This window comes from Oncorhynchus tshawytscha, linkage group LG02 (assembly GCF_018296145.1).
Source record: "Oncorhynchus tshawytscha isolate Ot180627B linkage group LG02, Otsh_v2.0, whole genome shotgun sequence".
In the NCBI taxonomy this organism is placed as follows: domain Eukaryota; kingdom Metazoa; phylum Chordata; class Actinopteri; order Salmoniformes; family Salmonidae; genus Oncorhynchus; species Oncorhynchus tshawytscha.
The window spans coordinates 35,783,698-35,798,569 of NC_056430.1; the positions used below are offsets into that span (position 1 = coordinate 35,783,698).

Below are 14,872 nucleotides of genomic sequence, written 5' to 3' on the forward strand. Positions count from 1 at the left end.
TCTCAGAGCCGGATGTCCTGAATGAAATTTAAATAAAGCGGAAATATCTGTAGGATGAAAACATGGCCGCGCCCGGTCTCGCACCCCCAGGACCTGACAGCTTCAAGCAGTTCACCCCCGAGTCGCTCCGTAATATCGAGGAGCGCCAATTCCAGGAGAAGATCAAGAAGAAGCCCAAGCCCAAGTCGGACAGCAGTCACCGCGAGGAAGAAGAGGAAGAACCCATGCCCAACGGTGATCTGGAGGCTGGGAAGTCCCTTCCCTTCATCTATGGGGACATCCCTAATGGGCTGGTGGCGGTACCACTGGAGGACTTGGACCCCTATTATATGAATGAGAAAGTGAGTTCCTCACCATTCAATCCCACACAGGGCTGGGCACTCCCTTCTAGTGAGGAAATGTTAGGGGTTAGAGGGAAATTGGTACTGGTGTGAGATCTGTTTAGAAAAATAATTTGAAGAAGGAACAAATGGATTGTACTATACTCACGTCTTTATAGCTTGCCTTTTAAATGTATTCTGCTTATAACTGTGTTTGTTTTAAGTCCTGATGTGTGGCCCCTATATTATGCTTTTATCCAAGTTTATGAATAAGATTTTATGCTTATGGGGTAAGCACATTTAGAATCAAACTGTTTTTAGGAGACCTGATTCAGAAAGTAAGAAGCCCACTCTTATTAGACAAAAGGGAGGTTTGTGCATTGTTGTACCAGCCATGAAGATAGGGATATGGCACAGAGTGAACAGCAAAGGTGACCTTGTGGTATGGTATTGCTCTTTTAATAGTTTGACCACTGGGAGAGTTGATTAGAACCAGTCAATGCTTATGAAGTGTCACATAGAGCTCATAGGTTCGTTATGAATGCGCTGGCTATCACAGTCACCAGGAAGATGCTGGTACTGTAGATCCTGTAACTCTGCAGTGAAGGTCTGGAGTTCTGGACCGCAGTTCTCTTTGGTAATGCTTCTGTAGTCTTATGGGTTGATTGATGCTCTGTATTGGTGCACTTACTGTGCATATGCTGGTGTATGCTGGCAGCAGAGATGGGACTAGCAGCCCTCTGAAAATGTATTATTAGTGCTCCTGCTAATTGAATTTGTTAGTGACAGTCTGCATGCATGTGTGTCTGGGTTTCTGTTTTCTTGGAATGTGTGTGTGTGTGTTTGTGTGCATTTTTTAGGTTTAGTGTATGTGTTTTCCTCTTCACATTTTCCTACATACAATTAGTGCATCTTTATAGTCTTCTTCCATGTGATCCCTTTTCCCTGCCTCACTGTACCACTTTGAAGGGGTTAGCTGCTGTTTTGGTCCCTTTCTACTTGTTTATCTTTTGCATGACTTCCCTAAGGTGGTTAGAGCGTTGGGCCAGTAACCAAAAGGTTTGAATCCCCGAGCGACAAGGTAAAAATCTGACTTTCTGCCTCTGAGCAAGGCAGTTAACCCACTGTTCCCCGGGCGCCGAAGACGTGGATGTCATTTATGGCAGCCCCCTGCACCTCTCTGATTCAGAGGGGTTGGGTTAAATGCGGAAGACACATTTCAGTTGAATGCATTGTTGTACAACTGACTAGGTATCCCCCTTTCCCTAAGGTCCCTGCTAAATGTGTGAAACCTTTTGGTATTTAAGAGGTGGCAAAATGACCAGGAGTGAAGCATAGCATTTGTGTGTTATGTCCAGCTTTGTTCAGACTGTAAAGGGAGGAGGATGTCATAGACTGACTAACCCATTACAAGAAGGAGCTCTAAAGCTAAACAAGCTATACTTACTGTACTATGTATCTACACTACAGTATCTGTGATGTTGGAGTGATATGCCCAATTGTTCCTGACCAGGCGTTTATCTCATGCATTCGTTCTTTGAGGAGCGTACATGCTCCTTCATGCAACTCCTTCTTAAGGCATATTGTGATAACTTCCACAGTTATATCATACACTATATATTTTTTTTGGAATATATTTTATTTTTTATTTATTTTTTATTTCAACTTTATTCATCCAGGTCGGCCCGTTGAGAACAAGTTCTCATTTACAATTGTGACCTGGCCAAGATATAGCAAAGCAGTGCGACACAAACAACAACACAGAGTTACACATGGAATAAACAAATGTACAGTCAATAACACAATAGAAAGAAAATCTATATACAGTGTGTGCAGATGAGGTAAGATTAGGTAGGTAAGGCAATAAATAGGCCGTAGTGGCGAAGATTACAATATTGCAATTAAACACTGGAGTGATAGATATGCAGAAGATGAATGTGCAAGTAGAGATACTGGGGTGCAAAGGAGCAAAAAAATTATAATAACAATATGGGGGTGAGGTAGTTGGATGGGCTATTAACAGATGGCTATGTACAGGTGCAGTGATCTGTGAACTGCTCTGACAGCTGATGCTTAAAGTTAGAGAGGGAAATATGAGTCTCCAGCTTCAGTGATTTTTGGAATTCGTTCCAGTCATTGGCAGCAGAGAACTGGAAGGAAAGGTGGCCAAAAGAGGAATAGGCTTTAGGGGTGACCAGTGAAATATACCTGCTGGAGCGCGTGTTACGGGTGGGTGCTGCTATGGTGACCAGCGAGCTGAGATAAGGTGAGGCTTTACCTAGCAAAGACTTATAGATGACCGAGAGCCAGTGGGTTTGGTGGCGAATATGAAGCGAGGGCCAGCCAACGAGAGCATACAGGTCGCAGTGGTGGGTAGTATATGAGGCTTTGGTGACAAAACGGATGGCACTATGATAGACTGCATCCAATTTTCTGAGTAGAGTGTTAGAGGCCTTTTTATAAATGACATCGCCGAAGTCAATGATCGGTAGGATAGTCAGTTTATCGAGGGTATGTTTGGCAGCATGAGTGAAGGATGCTTTGTTGCGAAATAGGAAGCCGATTCTAGATTTAATTTTGGATTGGAGATGCTTAATATGAGTCTGGAAGGAGAGTTTACAGTCTAACCAGACACCTAGGTATTTATAATTGTCCACATATTCTAAGTCAGAACCGTCCAGAGTAGTGATGCTGGATGGGCAAGTGTGGGCAGCGACCGGATGAAGAGCATGCATTTAGTTTTACTTGCAATTAAGAGCAGTTGGAGGCCACGGAAGGAGAGTTGTATGGCATTGAAACCCATCTGGAGGTTAGTTAACACAGTGTCCAAAGAAGGGCCAGAGGTATACAGAATGGTGTCGTCTGCGTAGAGGTGGATCAGTGAATCACCAGCAGCAAGAGCGACATCATTGATGTATATAGAGAAAAGAGTCGGCCCGAGAATTAAACCCTGTGGCACACCCATAGAGACTGCCAGAGGTCCGGACAACAGGCCCTCCGATTTGACACACTGAACTCTGTCTGAGAAGTAGTTGGTGAACCAGGCGAGGCAGTCATTTGAGAAACCAACCATATATATACACTACTGTTCAAATGTTGGGGTCACTTGTTTTTGAAAGAAAAGCACATTTTCTGTCCATTTAAAATAACATCAAATTTATCAGAAATACAGTGTAGACACTGTTATTGTTGTAAATGACTATTGTAGCTGGAAACGGCTGATTTGTTATGGAATATCTACATAGGTGTACAGAGGCCCATTGTCAGCAAAGATCACTCCTGTGTTCCAATGGCACGTTGTGTTAGCTAATCCAAGTTTATCATTTTAAAAGGCTAATTGATCATTAGAAAACCCTTTTGCAATTATGTTAGCACAGCTGAAAACGTACTGATTAAAGAAGCAATAATACAGGCCTTTAGACTAATGTGTATCTGGAGCATCAACATATGTGGGTTTGATTACAGGCTCAAAATGGCCAGAAACAAATAACTTTCTTCTGAAACTCGTCAGTCTATTCTTGTTCTAAGAAATTAAGGCTATTCCATGCGAGAAATTGCCAAGAAACTGAAGATCTTGTATAACGCTCCCTTCACAGAACAGTGCAAACGGGCTGTAAATCAGAATAGAAGGAAGAGTGGGAGGCCTCGGTGCTCAACTGAGCAAGATGACAAGTACATTAGCGTGTCTAGTTTGAGAAACAGACACCTCACAAGTCCTCAACTGGCAGCTTTATGAAATAGTACCAGCAAAACACTCAACGTCAACAGTGAAGAGGCGACTCCGGGATGCTGGCCTTCTAGGCAGAGTTCCTCTGTCCAGTGTCTGTGTTCTTTTGCCCATCTTAATCTTTTATTTTTATTGGCCAGTCTGAGATATGGCTTTTTCTTTGCAACTCTGCCTAGAAGGCCAGCTTCCCGGAGTCGCCTCTTCACTGTTGCCGTTGAGACTGGTGTTTTGCGGGTACTATTTAATGAAGCTGCCAGTTGAGGACTGTCTCAAACTAAACACTCTAATGTATTTGTCACCTTGCTCAGTTGTGCACCAGGGCCTCCCACTCCTCTTTCTATTCTGGTTAGGGCCAGTTTGCGCTGTACTGTGAAGGGAGTAGATGCACCAGATACTCAACTAGTCTAAAGGTCAGTTTTATTGCTTCTTTAAATCAGAATAACAGTTTTCTGCTGTGAAAACATAAACTGCCTCACAGTGTATCACGATTTAGGGCAGCCACCACATATGCCCCACTTGGTATGCATACACATCACATATTATCTCCCGTTTAGCATAAGTCAAATGGTTGCATCCCCTACCAGCCCAGGACACCAGTTCAGTTCCCCTTTCAGTTTAGGCTCTGCCCCCTCTCCCCTCAGCTTCCACCCTCAGTGTAGTCCTAGCCTGGGTCTGTCCTTATAGGGCAGGAGAAGAGAGGAGGGGGTGGCTGCACCTCGAGGGGCTGGGTGTTCTAGCCTGTAAGAGAATCTGGGGCCCGCAGGGCTATAGAGACCCATTCAGCACGATCGTCCCAGGGACACAGCCAGTCACACAAGGTGTGTGTGGGTGCTCTGCCTCCTTCCGAGTGTGTACCCATTTTGTTTTAGTATGTGTGCCTCCTGTGATCTAAAAATCCATGGACTTCTACAGTGGCAGCCATAGGAGGGGTGATGGTGTGGTACAATAACCCCTCCTCCTTCCTCCCCTCCTCCTTACCCCTTTGCCCTGGCCTATCGGTTATGCTTAGTGCTCTCCTTCTCCTGCCTCTGCTCCCTTCCGCCATTGATCTCCTCTCCTCCCTGTCCTTGAGGAGGGACAGAGGTAGACTCGTACAACGGGTGGTGGTCAGGGCTCCCTCATGCACATCTCTCTCATGTCTGGAGTTGCGTCTCTGTCCTCCCTCCCTAGATCCCTGTGTGTGTGTGCTTGTGTAAGAGTGAATGAGTGTGTGTGTGTATGCATGTATGCTGTGACACCTCTCCCTCACTCTGCCCTGCCAAGGTCAGTTACCTTTATCTCGCATACCGTAGGTCGTGCTGTGTGTGTGTGGTTTTTTTCACACTATGAAAAATTCACACACTATGCTATTTTCAAATTAAACACAATACCTTACTCTTCTTAAAGCTACACACACAGGACAATGGGCACCCCCCCTCCTCAGCCATCCAGAGCATTTTACTACCTACCTTCCTCCCCTTTCTCATCCACACCTATGCCTTTTATGACACCTATGGGAGCCCTGGCATACATATTCATGTGTCGCCTCAATACCTCCTCCTCAATCTCTCTACCTCTCCTCTCTAGGTTTTTCATCCTCTGCTCTACTTGACCGCCAATTCCCCCCTCCCCTCCTTCTCTTCCCACTTCAAGCTTACGTGTGACCATGTGGTGTGTGTGTCAGTGTGTGTCTGTGTGTGTGTGTTGCTGTCAACTGCAGTGAAATCTAATCACAGCACTTAAGCACCAAGTTAAGGGGGAGGGGGAGGGGAAGAGAGAGAGGGGAGGGTGGACTGGTGAGGGGAAGTGCAGTTGCTGCTGTTCCTGTTCTCCCCTAACTGTGATGGGGGAGAGGATAGGAATGGAGAGGAAAGGAAGAGGATAGTGAGAAAGAGGAGTGGAGGAGAAAAGTGGAGGAAAGAGGAGAGGACTGAATAGGCATCTGAAATGTCTGGAGTGATTAGGAAGGCTAAAAGCTTCAGGAGTTACACAGGTTGTGTATATGTGTGTAAGTGTGTGTAAGTGTGTGTAAGTGTGTGCTTGCGTGCAAGCGTTTGTGCGCGCGTGTGAGAGAGTGTGACATTGTGTGTGTGTGAGTGTGTGTGTGTGTTGGAGATGGGGTTCAATTTAAGTTGTACAAGTGCTTGTGTATGGGAGGAGCCTCAGTGAACTCTGTGTGTATGTGTCAGACAAACATCCAGGGCCTGAGGGTATACTACAAAGCAGAAGCAAGGAGTTAGCCAGCTAACTTGCCTAAATAACCTGAAATAACTTTACATTTATTCGAAATATATTCTTTAAACTTGCCATGGTCTAATTCACTCAACAACCAGCAGCACATATCGAAGTTTAGCTTTCCTACTGAATCAGAAAATGAATAGTTATTGTTGTTTATCAAAGTTAACTGGCTAACTCATTGATCTTGCTTTGTAGTATACTCCTCTAGAGGCTACACTCTTAGAAAAAAGGTGCTATCTGGAACCTAAAAAGGTTCTTTGGCTGTCCCCATAGGAGAATACTTTGAAGAACCCTTTTTGGTTCCAGGTAAAAACCACAGAGTGTTCTACATGGAACCCAAAAGGGTTCTTCTACCTGGAACCAAAAATGGTTATCCAATGGGGACAGCCAAGAACCCCTTTTTCTAAGAGTGTACATAGAAATGTTAAACTAGGCAATACTGCATTATTGGATGTTCCATACAGCAAACATAGCCTATTTAGCATCTGCGGTAAATTTAGCCTGGTTGTCAGATCTGTTTGTGCTTCAGACAACTATGCCTCTCCTCTGTTGGTTGTTATTTGACGTCATTACGAAGACAAGCTCACTAAGCTGAAACAGGTCTGGTGTAGCGTTGACCCTTGCTAACCATTCTATCTCTATGGTGTAACCAGTGTCTCTCCTGCTAGTCATTCTATCTCTATGGTGTGTATAGCATTGAACCTTGCTTATCATTCAATCTCTATGGTGTTACCAGCATCTCTCCCAAAAAGACTCTGGCTGAGTAGCAGACTGACTGATCATTTCCACTGGCTGCTGCTGATCACACAGAGACAGGGAATAGCCAGAATATGGCCTTTATACACTAGTATCATTAACCATAGCTAGATCCCATGTTGGTGACTTCACCCGCTTCCTATCACGCCATGACTTGTATTTTAAAGAGGCACATTTGGGAGTGGGAAGTTATTACATTATGATCCCCTCTTTCTCTCTCTCTCTCTCTCTCTCGTACTCTCTCTGGGGTGTAGTAAATTAGAGCGAGGGCTAGGCTTTAGTGCTCTGTCTGAGTCCTTAGTGTCTGATGACACAGCATTCTTCTGTACTGGTCTGAGGAGGAGAGGGGGAGGGAGTGAGGCAGGAAGGGAGGGAGGGGGGAGCACATCACACTGCACGGGAATGTTGCTCAATGGAGTTGGACTGGCTATGTAGTTACATATGTGTACCGGGTAGGGAGGGAGTGTGTGAGGGAGGGGAAGGGGTGTGGTTGGATAATGATGTGTTAGCATAAATGCTGGTTGTATAAATACCAGCCGGTAGGTTAAGTATAGGGTACACTTTACAGACAGTAATCTGTGACCGTCAACTCTGTATGTGTTAATGCACACGTCTATTAGCCAGGGTTTGCGATGGCTTGTCTCACTGAATGTTTCTGTTTTTGAAGGTCATTGAAGTCTTGGACTATGATTTCATTGCTGAGTTCAGGTGTTTAAAGAACAGTCTATGTTAACCCCTCCAGCTGTGGTACTATGTTGTAGCCTATAGAGATGCTCCCCCCTCCCTCGGTGATCTACTTTTTATTGTTTCCTCTGCATAACCCTGTCATCTCTTTCTCTCTTTCTCTGCTGCATGCCCTCAGTGCCTGCCTCCCTCCCCATCCCCATACATCTCTCCCTCCTCCCTCCCTCTACCCCCCCCCTCTTTCTCTTTCTCTTTCTCTTTCTCTCTTTCTCTCTTTCTCTCTTTCTCTTTCTCTCTCTCTCTTTCTCTTTCTCTTTCTCTTTCTCTCTCTCTCTCTTTCTCTTTCTCTCTCTCTCTCTCTCTCTCTCTCTCTCTCTCTCTCTCATGCTCCACATCTCTGCTTTGGCTCTCTCCCCTATGCAGCCCTCAGTGTTTTCTTCTGCATTCCTCCCTCTGCTCCTCCACCCCTCCTTCCCCCTCTCTTTCTCTTCTCTCTCTTCTCTCTTTCTCTGCTTTCTCTTTCTCTTTCTTTCTCTCTCTCTTTCTCTCTCTCTCTCTCTCTCTCTCTCTCTCTCTCTCTCTCTCTCTCTCTCTCTCTCTCTGCTCCACTGCATGCTTCTCCCCCTCCCTCCTTCCTCTTTCTCTCTTTGGTTGTCTCTGCAGCTGCATTCTGCCTCCTATTCCTGCATATGTGCCTTTCTCCTCAAAAGTTCTATTGTGGATGATGAAGCTTGCAGTAGCTTTGTTGCAAGTCAGTCATGAAATGTTCCGTTTACATTGTGTGTGTGTGTATACATGTATGTTTGTGTGTGTATTTGTACATGTATGTTTGTGTATGTGTGTACAAGTATATAAATCTTTGTGTTTACTGTGTATAGGACCCGTGCCACTCTGTGTGATTGTATGTGTTTATGCATGTGAAGCGGGCTTTAGATTGTCCCACAGACCATGCCTTTGAGAGTCCAGCACACTCATGCACTATACGGTCGATAAGTACAGGACTATTTCAATATGTCAAAGAATCGGAGGCTAGCTAGCAATATATGTAAATTGATTGCAGTATGTACGCCATAGTGGTTGACCTTATTTGAAACACAGGCCTAGCCTATCGGGATTAAACCATTGTATGGTGTATGCATGTCTAATGTGTGCATGTATGTGTGTGTGTGTGTGTGTGTGTGTGTGTTTTGTTTGTGTGTACGTGGAGAACAGATATCACTTTGATAACTGTTTGGGCGCAGCCACCCTCAGAGCTGGGTGGACAACAACCGGATGCATCTGGTTTTCAGGGGAAATGGAAAGAGAGCCTGTGACGCGACCTCTGCTTTTGGACGTTAACACCCCCTCTTAACTCCTCCTCCACATTTACTGGATTGATTGAACAATGCAGAAGAAAACCTCCCTGTACCAGGACTTCATGGATGATGTGGAGCCAGAAAAGTTAGTGTAGGCACGTAACACGAGTTACGGTGCGGATGATTATATGCTGGTCACGCTTCTGCTGTGACATCTCTTCTCACTCCCCGTGCGCACACACACACACACACACACACACACACACAACAAAATGATGAATGGAATGTTTGGTCAGTGTATAAAACTTTGTATTCTTATTTTAAATGTATGTAGTTCTGTCCTTGAGTTGATACCTAAGTATGTACTGCTATGTGTGTTTGTGTGTGACTGGTGGAATGTGGTGTAGAATGAAGGTGGAAATATAAGACAAGTTGCTGAGTTGGAAATCATTAAGTTGAAATGTTAGAGGGAGGAAACTCCACATGATTCAAGGTTTCTAAGTTGAAGTCTGTTAAAAGGATAGTTCACCCAAATGACAAAATGACACGTTGGTTTCCTTACCCTGTAGCAGTCTATGGACAAGGTATGACAGCAATCCATGCTTTAGTTTTAGTTTTCCTGACACTGTTTCCACATGCTAACGTTTTAGCCATAGGAAACAGTCAGCATTTTTCACGCAATTGTTCGAAATCACCTTGCTTACAGGGTAAGGAAACCAATATGTATTTTGTAATTTGTGTGAACTACTCCTTTAACTCTGATCACTGTGGCTGAGGTGAAAATGATTTATGCATATTCATGAATGTTGCATTTTACCTAATGAAACCGATAGTGGGTGGTAACGGTAAAAAGTATATACTTTATCTCAGGATACCCATTACGGGTGGTAACTATAGAAACAAGGTAGCTTTGTTCACATGAGGGGAATTTAGTGAAACAAGGTTGCTTTATTCACATCAGGGGAATTTAGTGAAACAAGGTTGCTTTATTCACATCAGGGGAATTTAGTGAAACAAGGTTGCTTTATTCACATCAGGGGAATTTAGTGAAACAAGGTTGCTTTATTCACATCAGGGGAATTTAGTGAAACAAGGTTGCTTTATTCACATCAGGGGAATTTAGTGAAACAACGTTGCTTTATTCACATCAGGGGAATTTTGCGAAAAATGTCAGCCTATTTGTAATGTTATTGCATTTCTGTTTCCATGTGTTGCACTTTCATTCAGTAGCGTCTATGAATGACATGATTATGAAGGCATAAATGTATAGAAGCCTGTAATTCTTATTTTAAACGTAGTTCTGTCCTTGTGATGTACTTGTCTATTAATGTTATGAATTATGTCAAGTTTTGTGTGGACCCCAGAAAGAGTAGCTTCTGTTTTGGCAGTAGCTAATGGGGATGTTAATAAAATATGAAATAAAAAAACACACACGTGCACACACACACACACAGACACAGACACAGACACAGACACACACACACACACACACAGACACACACACACACACACACACACACACACACACACACACACACACACACACACACACACACACACACACACACACACACACACAGTCCTGTACAGCTAACCTTGTGGGGACACACAATTCAGTCTCATTCAAAATCAGATTTTCCCTAAACCCTAACCTTAACCCTAAAACATAACCCTAACCTTAAAACTAACCATAGCTCCTAACCCTAAAACTAACCCTGGCTCCTAACCGTAACCCTTAACCTAATTCTAACACTAATTCTAACCTTAACCCTAAATCCCCTAGAAATAGCATTTGACTTTGTGGGGACTAACAAAATGTCCCCAGTTTCTCTCAGAGTTAACCCCACCACAATCACCCCAGCCCCACTTGGCCGGGGCTTGTTTATGGGTTGGGAGTGGTTGTTGAGAGGCTGGAGTCAGCAGATCCGGGCCTGATCGATGGCAGCATTTGCAGTTCTCTTCCAGTAAGAGCTTTAAGCTGGGAGAGGAAGACAGACATTTGGCCACAGACTGGAGAGAGGGAAGAGCTTTTCCTCCTGTCGTCCACCAGCTAGCCAGGCAGCCTTTCTATAGAGGTTACTGTACAGGTGAAACCTAGCCAGGAAAGAAGGAACACACACAGACACTGGGATCTCTTACCATCACTGCCAGTCAGGGGCTCTCAGTTACTCTAACTGGAAGTGGTACAGTAGTTGGGCCAGATGGTGCAAAGAGGTTGGGTACTTATTTAACTGGACAACAAGTGTTGAAACATAACATTTTCTGGATAAAGGGTTGTTATAAGGCTATTTAGACCTGGGCATTGAATCCCGTTATATATTTTTCACGCGTTCTGTAATACTTGTGAAATATGTCTTTACATGAGTTAAAGAGGCTTGTGTATGTGCTAGGTGTCACGGGCGTCATAAAGGACGAAACAAGGCGCAGCGGGAGTTGAGTTCCACATCTTTTATTTAAGTGAAACTTCAAAAAACCAATGACCACGAAAGCCGTGGTGCTGAATACACTTACACAAAACAATATCCCACAAAGCAGGTGGGAGAAAGGGCTTCCTATATATGATCCCCAATTAGAGGCAACGATTACCAGCTGCCTCTAATTGGGAACCATACAAATCACCAACATAGAAAACCATTGACTAGAACACCCCCCTAGTCATGCTCTGACCTAAACACCATAGAGAACCAAGGGCTCTCTATGGTCAGGGGTGACACTAGGCCTTTAGTTGAAGATACTATTAAGATCATGGTTGACTTAAGGTTAGAAGTCTCTGTCTTACTGTTCTATAATGAGAGAAGATGTTGTGGTTCTCTTTGCTGTTCACCCTGTGCCCTAATGTGTCCATAAAGCACAAGGTTAGACTCAGGACATCTTAGGATAGACCCTGTTTATACCTCAGTATCATATTACACACTGAGTGTTAAAACAGTTAAGGACACCTGCTCTTTCCATGACATAGACTGACCAGGTGAATCCAGGTGAAAGCTATGATCCCTTATGGATGTCACTTGTAAAATCCACTTCAATCAGTGTAGATGAAGGGGGGGGGGGCAGGTTAAAGAAGGATTTTAAAATCTTGAGACATGTATTGTGTATGTGTGCTACTCAGAGGGTGAATGGACAAGACAAAAGATTGAAGCGCCTTTGAACGTGGAATGGTAGGCGCACCGGTTTGTGTCAAGAACTGAAACCCAGTTCTTGAAATGAGGCTGTTCTGAGGGCAAAAGGGGGGAGGGCACAAGTCAATATTAGAAAGGTGGTCTTACTGTTTGGTATACTCAGTGTATATTCTCTGTTTATATCTCATATCTCGATATCAGGTGTACCCTCTTGTTGATTGCTTTTGGGAGGAAATGCACAGAGCAGTCCTAATGGTGCCAGGTTAAAGTGGGTGTAAACTTTTAAAGTCGTAATACAAAATAATTATTCTTGCAGTGAAAGGACATGGCAAACTGAAGTAGCAAGTTCCATAAAATAGGTGGAGCCACTCTGTGTGCCCTAAGATTCAGAGAGGAGCTCAGGAATCAGATCAGCCAATGAACAGTCAGCTTGGTATACCATAGTCATGACTTTCCATTTCTGTTGTCTCAGCATGGGGCCCACAGTGACAGTCTTTTATACATGTCCTGTATGTGTCATGACTTGTATTGCTCTTGTTAATGCAACTCTCTCTCTCTCTCTCCACAGACGTTTATAGTCCTAAACAAAGGGAAAACAATCTTCCGCTTCCACGCCACGGACTCCTTGTACGTCATCAGCCCTTTTAGTCTCTTTAGGCGAATAGCAATTAAGATTTTGATACACTCATATCCTTTCAAGTGGTGCATTGTCTTGCTTTGAGATTATGAGTTTGTTGTTTATCATGCATAAATTACAAAGCACATATACTTATTCTATGTATTGTGCACAATCTTAAGGTTGAAGGAGCTTGTGATTGTGATGTTTTCTTTTGATTGTTTGAAGAAACAGAAAAGAAGTGATACAGGTCAAATCATCCTTGTGCGTTGATCTAGATCTTGTGTCCCACATCATTCTGGAACATCTTCCTTCCTTTGTCCTTTCATCGATGGAATATATGTCATTGTAATGTCTCACAGTATATTCAGCCATGTTGCTACAGTATGTTGATGGGTGGTGGGTTGTATATGGTCAATCTTTTCTTAACTCTCTTCCCTCTCACGGTATTCAGTATGATCATCATGAGCACCATTTTGACCAACTGTGTTTTCATGACGTTTAGTGATCCTCCAGAATGGAACAAGATAGTAGAGTAAGTATGGATTTTATAACTCCCTATGTACATTCATAAACTGTTTGTAAAACATTTATAAGCTAGTATGCATTTATTCACATATCTCGCCCTTTCACTGTCTCTCGCCTTATTATGCTCTAGGTATACCTTCACAGGTATCTACACCTTCGAATCGCTTACCAAGATTGTGGCGCGAGGCTTTTGTATAGACGGGTTCACTTTTCTACGAGATCCATGGAACTGGCTGGACTTCATGGTGATCTCTATGGCGTAAGTAGTCCACTTCTTCCCCGTATCCCTCTCTCTACACCTCCACCTCTCTCTAAAGTTCCATCTCTCTCTGCACCTTCGTCTCTCTCTACACCTCCATCTCTCTCGATACCTCCAACTCTACCAGAGTGACAAGGTTGGGCCAGGCAGGACATTCCATATCAGGGAATATTTCAAAACATGCAAAATAATCCAAGATGTAGAAGCGTCTCCAAGTACTAATTCAACATAATATAATTCATTCAACTGAGTCAATCAATCAATTGAACATACAGTATATGTAAGTACAGGTATATTTGTAATGTTGCGTTTTATGTGAGTGGCACATAAACATACGTTTGGGTTTGTTCAAAGAGAAGCCACTTAAACGTTGTGGCTCACTAATTCAATTCTAGAGAGTGACATAGCTCATTGAAATGATGTAGAGCTTATACAGATGTGTAAAATGTATGATGTATGATTACTCCATCGTTTCTCTCTTTATAAACAACATGTTGCATAAAGCCACACACAGAACTCAAAGTGAGAATAGAAAATGTTGGTGGGAAAATATCCTACCGAAGAACATGATTTCAATGAACAGGGATAGCAGTCTCTGAGAATTTGGTAAAAGGGAGATTTTGATGATTGAAAGTTATGCAAATATTGAAATTGTTAGAGTTTGGCAATGCATGATTGCCCTGCCGCAACAATACATTTTCTCTGATTTACATGTGTAATATTGTGAAACATTTTGGGCCATATTTGATTTAATATTCTCCCATCTCTTATGTCTTCTCCATCTTATTGTGAGTCTCTCCAATATCAGACTTTCCTGCATGTTAACATCTGAGTATTGTGTTGTTACTAGTATTAGTTATTGTAAGGGTCAAATAGGGATATGGAGGTAGAGAGTATTGTATGTATGTATTGCTTTATTTCATTTTACCCCCTATCTTCCTTTCTTTTGCTTTATTTCATTTTACCCCCTATCTTCCTTTCTTTTGCTTTATTTCATTTTACCCCCTATCTTCCTTTCTTTTGCTTTATTTCATTTTACCCCCTATCTTCCTTTCTTTTGCTTTATTTCATTTTTGTATTTTTTTTATTTTAAGGTTGGGGTCAATTCTGTTTCAATTCAGTCAATTCAGGAAGTAAACTGTACTTCCAATTCCATTTTTTCTCAGTTCTTTTCAACAAGAAAAAAAAAATGCAATTGCAATTTCAGTTTACTTATTGAATTGACTGAATTGAAATGGCATTGACCCCAACTCTGCCTTCTGTCTCTCATTCTGTAATGGCTGTTGAGTAACTGTGATCTGAACCACTCTGCAGGTGTATAACACAGTTTGTAAACCTAGGCAATTTGTCA

The 14,872-nt window shown here is 43.0% G+C and overlaps 1 protein-coding gene across 1 annotated transcript in view; it reads left to right on the forward strand.

Moving 5' to 3' along the window:
• LOC112216904 (sodium channel protein type 8 subunit alpha-like) overlaps nucleotides 1-14,872 on the forward strand; it is a 114,055-nt gene that overhangs the window by 8,887 nt on the left and 90,296 nt on the right. Inside the window, exons 2-5 of the mRNA XM_042297419.1 lie at nucleotides 7-341; nucleotides 12,687-12,805; nucleotides 13,180-13,269; nucleotides 13,393-13,521. Of these exons, the coding sequence (XP_042153353.1) occupies nucleotides 63-341; nucleotides 12,687-12,805; nucleotides 13,180-13,269; nucleotides 13,393-13,521 (617 nt within the window). The 5' untranslated portion in view covers nucleotides 7-62. The remainder of the gene's footprint in view (nucleotides 1-6; nucleotides 342-12,686; nucleotides 12,806-13,179; nucleotides 13,270-13,392; nucleotides 13,522-14,872) is intronic.